We start from the raw sequence: 13,154 nt of genomic DNA, 5'->3' as shown, positions 1-13,154 counted from the left end.
TCCCTCCCAACTACTGTCAACAGTTTACCACCATAAAACCCTTTCAAGAAGCACCCATCCAAAGCAGGCCTACAAGATATAAAGTTATCCTTGCAGGCCTTTAAGCAAACATAAAATTTGTTAAACACTTTGATCCCATTAATGTCTTCAACTTTTACTTTGATTGTGGAACCCGGATTTGAGCGCAACGACTCATGTGCATGGTCATAAATTCGTTTGTACTACTCCTGGTATGAACTATGGACATTCTTCAATGCCATAGTCATTGTCTGTTGAGCTCATCATCAATATTGATATCCTTATCATCATCTTCAACTTCATCCATGTTGTCTAACTCTTCTGATTCCCACTCTATATCTGACAACCCTCTACCATGCACACCTGTACCTTCACTTTCATCATCATCAACATCCTAATTCTGCAAATCATCTGTAAAATTTGGTTCATAACCTTCTATAGGATTACTTGCTTGCCTTTTACTTTTGCACCTCTACCTACTCTCAGTAGCCCTAAACTCTTCAACCTCAACAAATGTCTCACCCTCACTTTTATCTCTAGTATTATTAGCCTCACTCTGAACTTCAATTTCACCTTCAATAAATTCAACTTCCCTTAACCAAGAAGAATCTCCTTACACATGCCCACCATCATCATCACATTCCTACTCCTTAGCAACAACATCCCCAATACCCTCAACACTAGGTTCCACACCATCATGCTCACCAATATCCTCACCACCATCATCCTCAACATCACCTTCCATACCAACATTAGCATCACCAACATCTTTCTCCTTACCAACATCAACATCACCATCAGGTTCCATACCATTAACATCACCAACATCATCCTCACCCTCAACCTGACATTCAACCTCATCACCTAAAAGGAACATAACTTTTGCCTTTGATACACAACGTGCACTAAAAATAAGTGAACTTCAAAATATGTATTTGCAACTTTCAACATATTTATTGCACCACCATCATCAACCAAAAGTTGTAATCTATTTTCCAACACTTCACAATCTCCACGTGAATACCATATCTCTTGTATTGTTAAAAAGCCAATATTCTTTACAATGCCAACTATTTCAAAGTAACTTCATCTATCAAAGTCACATGACCATGTTGATGTATAACCACCAACATATCTCACTCTGTCACCATTAGAAAATCTCCCACTATGGTGGACCACAAGGTCAAAAACACCTTCAGACACAATATGAAATTTATAAAGGTAGGTACCCTTGTAAAGTATACCAATGGCCGCATATACTAAACAAATTACAAATCAATCATTCATTTAATAATGTTAGAAAACAAATGTTGGACCACACACAAATTTTTTTTGCATATGGTGGGATCCTACATCATAAACTACTGTGTAAATGTCTCATTAAAGTAATCAAATACAAAACATACAACATATAAAAAAAACAATCAATTAAACATCCAATCTCATTTATCTCTTAATTTACCGTCCACACCAACAATTATCTCTGCCATATAAGCCGCACTTAACATCGTTGGAGAGTTAACCGAATGTACCAATTTAAATACTTTTAAAAAAACAAAGAGAACAAATTAATTTTGTTTTTGAAAACTATGATATAAATTAAATATAGACCTTAAATATAAAATATTAGTAAAGTAATTATACATACCTTAAAACAAAAAGAAAGATTATACATTGACAAGAAGTTGTATTGAACCTAAACCCTAAAACAAATTACTTACAACGATACCTCTCTTAAGTTGAAGTACTAAAATGCTTGTAAATAACTAAATTAAAGTAGCATATTATAATAAACATGTAATGAAATGAAAGGCATGGATGAGCTGAGAGAGATGAAGGTGATAAATGGCAGTGTGATCTTAACAATTACATTATTAAGCACCACCATTCTGTTTCTACTCTTCTTCTCCCAAAACACCACAAACCCCTCTTCTCCGCAACCACTACAGCCAGATTCCTCTTCCTCCTCCATGTCGAGGGCGCGAAGCTTTGTTCTGTGGCTTCACGGTCTGGGTGACTCTGGCCCAGCCAACGAACCCATCAAAACCCTCTTCACTTCTCCCGAATTTAGAGACACCAAATGGTCCTTCCCTTCTGCCCCTTCCGCCCCCGTCACTTGCAACTGTATGTCTTCTCTTCTCTACCCTATTCAACAGATCGTCGATGTTGTGTTCTTCTCTTCTCTCCATGGAAATTATTTTCTTGTTCCCTACCAATTTTAACCATCTCATTACCAGTCAAATCTCAATCAACTACCAAATATTCACTTAATTGGATACTATCGTGTTACGAATGTTGCTCTTTCCTCACAGTCACAGGCCAATCCCTATGATATTAATTTAAGTTTTTAGGAGATCTTGCTTACGTGAGTTCAAGGAAATTATTAGGTATAGTTAATTACGAATTTAGAATTTCTTAGTTATGCAATGCTCATTCGTTAATGTTGTTCGTATAGGTGTACGCATTATCCGTCTGGTACCTTTGTTGTATATGCAATCAAAGTTTATACAGCATATTAGCATCTTCTTATATGGCATTTGTTGACGTTGTGACAGGCTTAAAATCCTCTGTTCTTTAGGCACAATGCAATGAAAATGCCGTGTGCTTTCCCACTTCCAAACATAATTAATATGTTATTCTTATTTGCTCTTTTTGTAGATGGTTCTGTAATGCCTTCGTGGTTTGACATTCTCGAGATTCCAGTCACAGCTGTAAGTTTAGCTGTCTTTTCTCTCTTGGATTATTTCTTGTATAACCACTCTCTTTTTCAAGTATTAAGTCTGTATCTCGTATCAACAATCTTGAAGTGAAAATAATGAATGGTATAACAAACTATAGCTTTTCCGCTTTTTTAGAAGGCTAGGAGATTCTATGTCTCCTTTTTTCTCATTTTCTGTGTTGCGAGGTGCTGTCAGAATGTAATTCGGAGTACAAATATTACATTTGGAGTGTATATATTTCTTTTTCATTTAGAAAATTTGAGACGGTGAGCACTACTATGTTGAAAGCATCATGGCAGTGCCAACTGTTTACCAAGCTTAAAGGGTGTCTCTTTTACTTTTTTCATTTTTAGCTCAACTGCTTTGATTCCTAAAAAAGTTAGTGCTCTGGCTGAGCAACTTGAGTTGGGAAGAAGTCACTCTTGCTGCTAAAAAAAACATTCCCGTTCAGGATGATGTTGCGGATCTAATAAATTTTTGCTGAAAAATGTTCTGCTTGTTGTCAGGAATCTCCAAATGACGAGAGTAGTTTACTTAAAGCTGTTCAAAATGTGCATGCTACTATAGACAGGGAAATAGCTGCTGGTGTAAACCCCAACAATGTATTTATCTGTGGATTCAGTCAAGGAGGTCTCTCATTTATTCCGGTGTCTATTTGAGTGTGTCAGTGATCAGTGTATGTGTTTGCTTGTGAAGAGTGTGCCATGCTTGTGTATATAGACTGTTTGCTTATGGTGATATTGTTTTTCAGGTGCCTTAACCTTGGCTAGTGTTCTACTGTACCCTAAAACTTTAGGTGGAGGGGCAATCTTTAGTGGTTGGATTCCATTCAATTCTTCTATAGGAGAACAAATTACGCCCGAGGCAAAGCAGGTACTAATCCTTAGTAGTGGTGGTAGTAGTATTATGTGCCCACCTTAATATTTTCTCTCTTCCGTTTCTTTTCTTGTCAAGCTTGGCTATTTTCTGTTCATTTTCTTTGAGAAATTATTATCATTTCGGATGGGAAAATAAAAGGGTTGTCACAACCAATTTGGTTCAGTACCAACGCTCTCTTGATCGTAGGTTTACGTGGAAATATTGAGTTTTCCTTTATCTTTGTTTGGATTTTGAAACAAGATATTTGATGTTTATCCAAACAAAAGTACACCCATCAACATAGAAGACCACATTCAGATCAAGCAGTAAAGTTGCATTACTTAAATTCACGTTATAAAACTCAAGCTACTTTCTATCTGTTATTTTTCATATTAGGAATTAGCTGATGTGGCATTAAGCTGGTGGGAAAAGTTTGTTGCAACTTTTCACGCCAGAGCACTGTAGCTACTTTCTGCTTTGGGGCTGAGAAAAAGAAACGCAAAATATTCAAAACAAATCTACTCTCTACTCTTGCTGTTTTCTGATCAAAATCTGCTGTGTATCAGGTTTTATTCATGAATCAATTTCCCTACTCATTAGATTAAGGGATTTTCGGAGTCCAACTCCCTAAATCCAAAGTCCAACTCCCCCTATTCATGAATAAATTCAGGCAGTGGCAGATTGGCCTAAAATCCACTTCATAGGTTTTTGGGTTTGGTTGACTATTACCGGCGGTTTGTCAAGGACTTTAGTAAATTTGCAAAACCGTTGACATATATGTTATCAACATCTTCAAATAGTGCATTCCAAGGATTGAAAAATGCTCGTATTTACACAGTATCTGCTCTCCCCATTTTTTCTAAAATTGTCAGTGTGGGATGCATCAGGTTCAGGATTTAGTGCAGATTTAATTCAAGATAAGCACCCTATTGCTTACATTAGCATTAGGAAATCTTTGAGTTCTAAGCACTAAGCTATGTCTAAATATGAGAGGGAGTTTCTAGCCATAGTATATGTTGTTCAAAAGTGGGGAGCTTACCAATGATGCCTAATAATGCTCAGATTGCTATTGGAGCAAACCTAACATAGTTGGTCTGCGGATGATAGTATTCAATTACTTATTCAGGAGCTTATGTAGGACCCTAACAAGCATCCAAAATACTCTTGGCATAGAGGAGAACTTAGATGCAAAGGCAAATTATCTATTGGTGCCAATTCTGATCCCAAACTTATAATATTGAAAGGGCTACATGACTCATCTACAGGGGGACATTCTGATCAAGATGTCACAACTGCCAGAGTGAAATCTCTGTTTTTTCTGGAGAGAGACTCTTAAGGATATCCAGCAACAGTATGCCAAAAATTGTGATATTTGTCAGAAGTGCAAACCTGTTTTGGCTGGTTCTCATGTCTAGATGATATTAGCATGGATTTCATTTAAGGTTTCCACCTTAACATGGCAAACAAGTGATTTTTGTAGTGGTGGATAGACTAAATAAGTATGCTTACTTGTCATGTCACATCCTTATACTGCATTGTATGTTGCTCAATTGTTTTTTGGACAATATCTTCAAATTACATGGCCTCCCTAGCTCAATTTCTAGCAACAAGGATCCTATCTTCCTTTATACTCTACTCTGTTTTTTCTATCAAAATCTGTTGTGTAACGGAGTTTTATTCATGAATTAATTCCCCTACTCATTAGATCAAGTCCAACTCCCTAAAGCCAAAGTTCCATTTCACAAGCATGGGTGCCCAAGCCAACTGTGTTGGTTTTTCTCATCGGGGCATGATGTTGCTGATATTCAATTTTCCTTGGAAGTTGGAATAATGACACTTCACAGTCTTAAATGATTACGTCGTTAGAATTTAGAACCACTTATATGTGTACCCTGAGCATGATGCCAGAATAACTTAGCATCAGTGGATGGGGTTTTTAACGTCCTCCAATTATACTTCACTCAACTGAATTTGCGGAATGCAGTTGTCATTTGTTTTATGCTTTTTTACCTATTATATGTAAATATCTACAGACACCCATACTGTGGTGCCATGGAATGGTTGATAGAACGGTATTGTTTGAAGCTGGACATGCAGGTCCCCCCTTCCTTGAAAAAAATGGTGTTGGTTGTGAGTTTAAGGTAAATTCTATGTTTTCAACAATTCAGTTATTTATCCAATAAATCGGCCTTCTGTCCATCATCCACATTGACGTTTGTATTGGCACTCGGCAGGCTTATCCTGGTCTTGCCCACTCCATAAACAATGAGGAGCTGCGGTATCTCGAGTCATGGATCAAGGCACGCCTACAGAGTTCTTCACAATAGTTATTTCAGCCTGGAATAATATATAATCTAAGTACATGCTTGTACTTGTGTAGATACCCTGATCAGTTTATTTATTCTCGTTTTATTCATGGTAATGTTTGCAAGGATTTAAATTTTCTTAATGTATGTTTTGTAGCACGTTTCATGCACTACTCTTAATTCTTTTTTTGCGTAAACTCGTCAATTGACGCAGAAGCTGCAACACATAGCGCTTTCATCCTCATGCGTCTGTCCTGGTAGCTGTTTGCGTTAACACGCCCTATTGATGTGTTTGGTTGTGTTTCCAACTTAGATAAAGCACACAAATCTACGACCAAACGGAATTTGGAGATGCTAATCAGCAGTTTGTATAATTCATCTTAATTGTGCAAGCCCCACATACCAAACCAAATGGAACATTCAAACATGCTCTTGTAGCATGTTTTAGTTTTATATTTTGAATGTGATATCTTACCTTTTGGATGTGTTTTAAAAATGCTAGCTAATAGCTAGTTAAAGCTTTCATATCTTAAATGTTATTTCTTTCTTATCAAGTGATTTTCAAATCAGTTTTTAGTGTTAATTAGATTCATAATTAGATCGTTTAAGATGACGTTGAAATATCAATTGATGTAATTTAAGATAAATACTAATTTGTTTGGTCATACAGTAAGAAATTGGTTTAAAACTATTTTGGAATAAAATGATTTTAAATAGCTCTTACGTTAAATGAAGAATTTTATATCGAATTTATTACTAATTTATTTTTGAAAAATAAATTATTTTAAAATCAATTTTCAACTGGTTAATTTTGGAAACGCTTATCCAAATGTACTGTTATCATATTTTCATTGGTGGGATATACTGTTGGCCTTAATTATCTTCTCACTTTTATTTCTCTTTAGCATTTGAATCAATTTACTTTAAAATAGAGATCTTTGTTTTTTACATAATTATTGTTTATGAAAACATGGGCAATAATGATCATGGTAATGAGTGATGATTGGGGACAGATTATCCGTGAGTTGAAATTGAGCGTAAATTTTGGAATTGGGAACTTTTGTGAAATGAGACGGGTGTGGCGGTGAATAACTGACTAAAATTCACCAGAAAAATGCGAAAGCATGTACTAAGTAGGAGTGGTAGAAATAGTCAAAATATGAGTGATGCGGTTCCCTGATTCCTATTTTCTTGGGCTTTGTGAAGAACCACACCCCACCTACAAAAAGCAGTGTTCTCTTCTCTCACTTCATCCATCCATCCGGTGGCCAAATGATTTTTTCCTTGAGTAGCAACTTTGTAACTCTCTTTGTGCACCATATTTTCTGCCTCTTCTCTCTGGGGGGACCAATTCACATGCCAATTACTACTGTATTATCATTGGTTAGACCAAACTAGCTTGACTTACATATCCCTCTTGAGCACACTGTTATTTAGAAAATCCTTGGGAGGATTATCCAAAGTCCAAGTGTCGCCTTTTACGATATAGTAGTACTATGAACCGTTGGTAGAACATAATTTTGATGTTGTGGCTTGTGGCCATGAACTCGTGAGTGTTGGTCCCTAGTGAGTGGGGTTTAGTTATCATCCAAACTATGTAACGCCAATTTATATGGTTTTAAGAGTGTAGGTAGGGAAGAGACGGGAATGGGCAGGGGGGCTCACTCTGGAATAAATGATAATGAAGACAGATGAAGCACCTGACACATATGAAGCACCCTAATTTTTAACATCAGAACTGCATCTTATGGCAATAATGTTCCCAGCATCCAATGCCTTTTCATTTCATGTACCTTCCACATACATTTCATAAAACTCCATCCATCTTTTCTTTTTCATAAAGATCATAAAATTTTATCATTATTTCTTAATGCTTTGATTCTAGCTAAAAGGGCATGTTGTGGTGGACATATGGTAATCAACCATGTTTACAACCCTGCCCACTTTTTTTATTCTAAAACTTCCACTTCAGTCATCACTCTACTCTCTCCGGAACTCTTTTGGACCATAATTCACAATGCTCATAACTTTTCAGTGTTCCAAAATACTATCAATTACACAAATTTCATATTTAAACTATTTTAATTAAATTTTACAATAACATTCAAATTAATGAATTAGTTTTCTCGATCAAAATAGAAATGTCTGTCTAATACTCAATATCCTACACAAAATTTATCACCAAATTCTAAATTCTCATCCACATAAACCTACTCATTCCAATTTCATATTTTATCCAACTCTTAAGCATAAATCTATAAATAATACTTCAATTTCCTTATTTGAAAGTGTTTTGCAATCCAAGAAAAACTGAGGAGGGTGGGAGAAATAACCAGATTCTTGAATCCTAAAACAAGATAACCAAATACAATACAAAAAATCACTGAAGAACTAAACTAATTGAGAAATTTATTTTTCTTAACTAAGTAATCAATATTGAGTTCAAATATAAGTAAAAAGAAAGATCTCAAAGACTTTCAAAGCAAAATGAAGTTACTATGACTTGAAATCTATTTGGATAACACAACTACTACAAGGTAGGATGTGATTTTAAAAAATAATTTCTAAATTTTAACTTCTTGTAGTATATTTCCTAAAGAATAAGTAGATTTAAAAAATATTTTTTAATTTTGAATAAGTGAAAATGGTAAAGAATACAACAGATTGTAACTAGGCACTTACTTTTATTCAAAGAAAAAGATATAAGAATAAAAGTGCAAAGTTAAATATAAAAAAAGTACAAATAGACATGCCAGATTGTCAAATACTATATCCTAGAGATGAAAATTTAAAAAAATATTGAGAGATTCAGATAAATAACAAAAATTCATGCAATAAAATTTGTATTTATTCCTTTAAAACAATATATACGATAGAAAATAACAATATACTTACTCTCAATTTATATGAAAATATTTACTAAATTTAACACATTAAAAAAACTGACACAAATAGCTTTTGCTTACAAATACTAGAGAATTAAAAATATTGCCACTATTTATACGGAATTTCCAATACATTATCAACTTAAATTTTATATAAACTTTTATTGTGATAAAACAGTATATAAAATTCACCTGAAAAAAAAAGTAATTAAAAAATATTTATTAAAACAATCAATTTTTAAAATATATTCCAATTATGTATACGGGTTTATTAATATACCTTTATCTTCACACTTTTTGGAATTTAAACGTAGCAATCCATAACTAACGAGAGTTGAGTTTTGATAAAAATAAACTAGTAAATCATAACATAATCAATTAAGATTTTTTTATAGGATTCTGAATGAAAAGAAATAGATACAGATAATTATATATATATATATATATATATATATATATATATATTGTTGCATGTCTTCCGATTTTGAAGTAAAAAAACGAATTTACACTAAAAAAGTAATTAATAATTATTTCTTTTAAAAGTCTTTTACATTACTCGCCGTTAAAATTTGATCTAGAACAATAAAAAGGAAAAAAAAAGCCCAGTTAAATAATATATGTATTTTAAAAATAATGTGTTTACATAAACAACATTAATTAAAATTGATTATATTTGAGATTAATATATATTATTTGTTTTCGAAATTGGAAAGAACATACCAAATGATTAAGGTGTGAAGATTTTGTTAAAACAAACACGGTAATGCACAGTCACCAACTGGTCAACGAATCCGTCTCACTGCGCATTCCAAAGGTTTATTTGAATTTTTAGTCAAATCTACGTATTCTTTGGACTCTCAGATAGAAGAAAAAATAATGGCAATTCAAACAAAATCAATTTAGTCTATTTCTCTTTTTTATTTTATCAATAAAAATAAACTTTTATTTTTCAAATATTCTTTTTGAATAGAAACTCACCTCAATTTTAATAAAAATAAACTCAAATCTTTTAAATAAAGCATCAAATTTATATCGTGAATACAAATAACTTGATTATAAAAATAAACCTTATTATAACCGGTCAATTATTATTTTTTGATAAAAACTAGCCGTTCATTGTGTGTGAATACGATAATAATAAAAAAAATGTTAAAAAAAGTACAGTTTCCTTTATAGGAAATTTTACTAAATGACGGAAAATTTTATGAGAATTAGTAGATTTGATTTTCTTTTTATAGAAATAGGTAAGTTGTCTTCAATAAATACGATTTTACTAGTCTAAAGTTGTTATGCACTTCAATTTAATGAGTTTGGTTCGAAAATGTTATGAAGACTTCTTGTGTAATAAAAATAATGGTAAGAAATAAGTTATACTAGTAATTTTTATTTTAATTACTGAATTCGGACTGTTTATTAATATTTTTCCTCGTTCTTTATTTTGAAAATTTAACTTTTCTACGGAAAAGTTTGCGCGTGGATGTAGAAAACTCAAATTCAACAATAAATTTTGATAGTATTTTGTTGGTAACAATCAATGAAATTTCGGAGGAAGGATTTTAATGAATTTATTTTAAATGATATTTCTGTAATTTGAATCGATAATGAAAATTCGAAATGGTGGTAATTAGGTAAGATACCATTTGTTTTTAAATAAATTAAAATGTAATTCTTTGTAACTTAATCAATTACTATAATTTTAATTTAAAATTGATTAATATTTTCATTTATGCTAGTCGTAATATAAAATGGATGGAAAATTTATCTTCACTGTACTTTTAAATTTCAATTTGTACCATCCGCTGCTTTAGAATATTCTTCTTTTATATTTTTATTTAAATAAAAAAATATCATATTGGATTAGCATACAGACAAATATTTGAGTTCCTAGGAGTCTTGGTCCCATGAATTTTTATTTTTTAAGATACATATAAATAATTTTTTTATTAAAAGATTCAAGTATATATAAAATATTATTCAAGTCTAATTATAGTTTTTATAGTACATCTACAATATTATCTTCTGGAAAATTTTATTGTGGGATTCTAACGTGTTCCTACTTTCAAGACAGAATCAAGAATTAGATACTGTCTAAATTTTAGAAATTATATAGCATAGTTTTTTAAAAGAATTATAGTGTATGTTAAAATAAAAGATTTATTTGGTTTTGTGTTTTGAATTATTTGAAGCAAAGTATTGTTGAGTTGTTAAAATGCAGGCAAATGTTTTAAACAGTGTTTGGGTTTAAATTTTGCATATCAGAATGTTTGGTAGACATTAACTCCATCAATCCTTCTTCAGTGGTTGTCCTCCTGCAGGCAGAGAATCAAATTCAGTGTTTTGATTTTCTTATCAATTATTACTATTGGACTAAAAACTATAAGTGATTATAGTAAATTACTTGGAACAAAATCTGGTTATTGGAGTGTTATTACAGAAACAGTGTTTTGAATAAAAGAGGCGAAAAACCCTAATGAAAGTATGTGACTTGGGGTAGTTGCAGAGCATACCAACTCGGAGAAAGAGAGAAACAGAGTAATTAAGTCCCACAAATGTCGAACATGGACAGGGACAAATCAGAGGCGTGGGACCCAAACCAACACTGCACAAATCACAAGCGTCCAATTCTATACGGCTTGGTCGCACCAAAACCCGCGACGCACCTGATCCCATTCCTGTTTTCCTTTTCATATTCACATTCTCTCTCTTAATAGTTAATAGTTAATAGAAGAGAATCAGAATAATAATAAAAGCTCATCAACCCTTCAAACCTCAAACTTTTGTTCTCTTCTTTCTCTCTCTTTCTCAAACGATGAAGAAGCTCTACCGTAAAGGAACCGTCCACCCCTCCCCCTCTTCCTCTCCGCCGCCGCCAACTATCTCCGACCACCTCTCCTTCCTCCCCGCCGCCATCCTCACCCTCACTCTCTCCCTCTCCCCGGAGGATCGAGAAGTCCTCGCCTACCTCCTCTCATGCTCCTCCTCCTCCAACAACAACAACCACAACAACAGCAACTTCTCTAAGAACAACAACCACCAACGACGGAACCCTAAGGTGGTCGTCGACGGCGATCACCCTCCCCTCTTCAACTGCTCCTGCTTCCGCTGCTACATGAGCTACTGGGTGCGCTGGAACTCCTCTCCCAACCACCAGCTCATCCACGAAATCATCGACGCCTTCGAAGACTCTCTAACCTACACCGCGAAACTCTCCCGAAAGGATAAGAGAAACAAGAGGGGCTCCAAAACGAAGCCTCCGGAGTTGACTCGCTCCGAGTTTCACTCTTCGCCGCCCGAAGCACTCCCTGAGGGGAGCAGTAGTGACGGCGGCGAGGCTGAAGTTGGTGAAGGCGGTGATGGGGGTGACGATGAGGAGAAAGGGTCCGTGAGAAGGTTTGTGAGTTTCATTGGAGAAAGGATTTGGGGTGCTTGGGGTCCCTGAATGAATTTTCAAGAGAAAAGGTGGGTTTAATCTTTACCCTTTCTTTCTCTCTTTTGTTTCTTCCTTTTTTTTATTATTTATTTCTAAACTTTTTATTTTCATTTTGTACATTAATCACTTCTCTTCAATGTATAAAAAGAAATGGCGCTCTCTTTTTCTGCTTTTCCTCTAGTTTTGTTGTTGTTTCAATGAAATCACAGGCACTAATTAATGAACCTTTTTCTTTGTTTTAATCACAAGGTTAACTTAGTTAAAGCCTGAATGTTTCCTAATTGAGCTGGAGCATGAAAATGTAGGACACACTGTCCTTTTTATTAGTATTGAGGCAACTATTTCTCTGAAGAGAAAGTTACCTAATGGATTTGCAGCATTTACCTATGACAGATTCCAAAACTTTTCTACTCTGGATGGAATGACTCCATTTCATTTTTTCAAAGGAGGTTTTGTTTTGTAGGTTTGCATAGCTCTTGATTTTTATTTTGACTGCCATGAAGAAACATAACTCAAGATGTCTGGGAAATTTAAGCCTCTATTAATGTCTTTTCTTCTGGATTTCAAATGGAGGGCATAATTACATATAGTTAATTTCTCACGAAAATGATTATTGCCATTTTTCCTCCGACGAATATATTGTGAATGGAAGTTATAGAACATTGAGATAGGGACATAAGTAAAAGTTTATATTAGAAATATTACATGCATATAGGATTATTGCCATTTGCAAATGAGGCTAATAAAATGATTTACCTTGTGCGAGTTTTGGAAGAGGTTAAAGAAAACTCATAAATTATATATAAAATGAAATAGAGGGGCATAGATTTTGGCTGTTATTTATGGTAATTTTCTGACACCTGTTTGGTGGGTGTTTGGTTGAGAAGATGGGACAAAGGAGGAATATGTAATAAGGTACTAGTGTGGTATTTTTTTT

At 33.9% G+C, this 13,154-nt stretch overlaps 3 protein-coding genes across 5 annotated transcripts; 2 read left to right on the top strand and 1 right to left on the bottom strand.

Annotated features, from left to right (window-relative positions):
* Nucleotides 1–262: 262 nt before the first annotated feature.
* Nucleotides 263–1,526, bottom strand: LOC137839148 (uncharacterized). Its single transcript, XM_068648273.1, has 5 exons — nt 1,481–1,526; nt 1,127–1,277; nt 691–923; nt 499–591; nt 263–381 (listed from the first exon to the last, which is right to left on the bottom strand). Exons 1-5 carry the CDS (start codon nt 1,524–1,526, stop codon nt 263–265), a joined length of 642 nt encoding a protein of 213 aa, XP_068504374.1.
* A 256-nt stretch (nt 1,527–1,782) lies between these two features.
* On the top strand, nt 1,783–6,075 carry LOC137806746 (probable carboxylesterase SOBER1-like). Of its 3 annotated transcripts, none has more exons than XM_068607009.1 (6): nt 1,783–2,142; nt 2,677–2,729; nt 3,245–3,368; nt 3,490–3,611; nt 5,630–5,737; nt 5,831–6,075. In XM_068607009.1, exons 1-6 carry the CDS (start codon nt 1,824–1,826, stop codon nt 5,921–5,923), a joined length of 819 nt encoding a protein of 272 aa, XP_068463110.1. In that variant the 5' UTR covers nt 1,783–1,823; the 3' UTR covers nt 5,924–6,075. The 3 variants fall into 3 exon arrangements, with proteins under 3 accessions (XP_068463110.1, XP_068463112.1, XP_068463111.1); XM_068607011.1 differs by having other exon boundaries at nt 1,800–2,405; XM_068607010.1 differs by having other exon boundaries at nt 1,814–2,142; nt 5,682–5,737.
* A 5,436-nt stretch (nt 6,076–11,511) lies between these two features.
* Nucleotides 11,512–12,397, top strand: LOC137806747 (uncharacterized). Its single transcript, XM_068607012.1, has one exon. The coding sequence runs from the start codon at nt 11,597–11,599 to the stop codon at nt 12,224–12,226; it is 630 nt and encodes a 209-aa protein (XP_068463113.1). The 5' UTR covers nt 11,512–11,596; the 3' UTR covers nt 12,227–12,397.
* The last annotated feature ends 757 nt before the right edge of the window (nt 12,398–13,154 follow it).

This window comes from Phaseolus vulgaris, chromosome 3 (genome assembly GCF_000499845.2).
Source record: "Phaseolus vulgaris cultivar G19833 chromosome 3, P. vulgaris v2.0, whole genome shotgun sequence".
Taxonomy (NCBI): Eukaryota; Viridiplantae; Streptophyta; class Magnoliopsida; order Fabales; family Fabaceae; genus Phaseolus; species Phaseolus vulgaris.
This window is presented reverse-complemented; position numbering and strand designations above follow the sequence as displayed.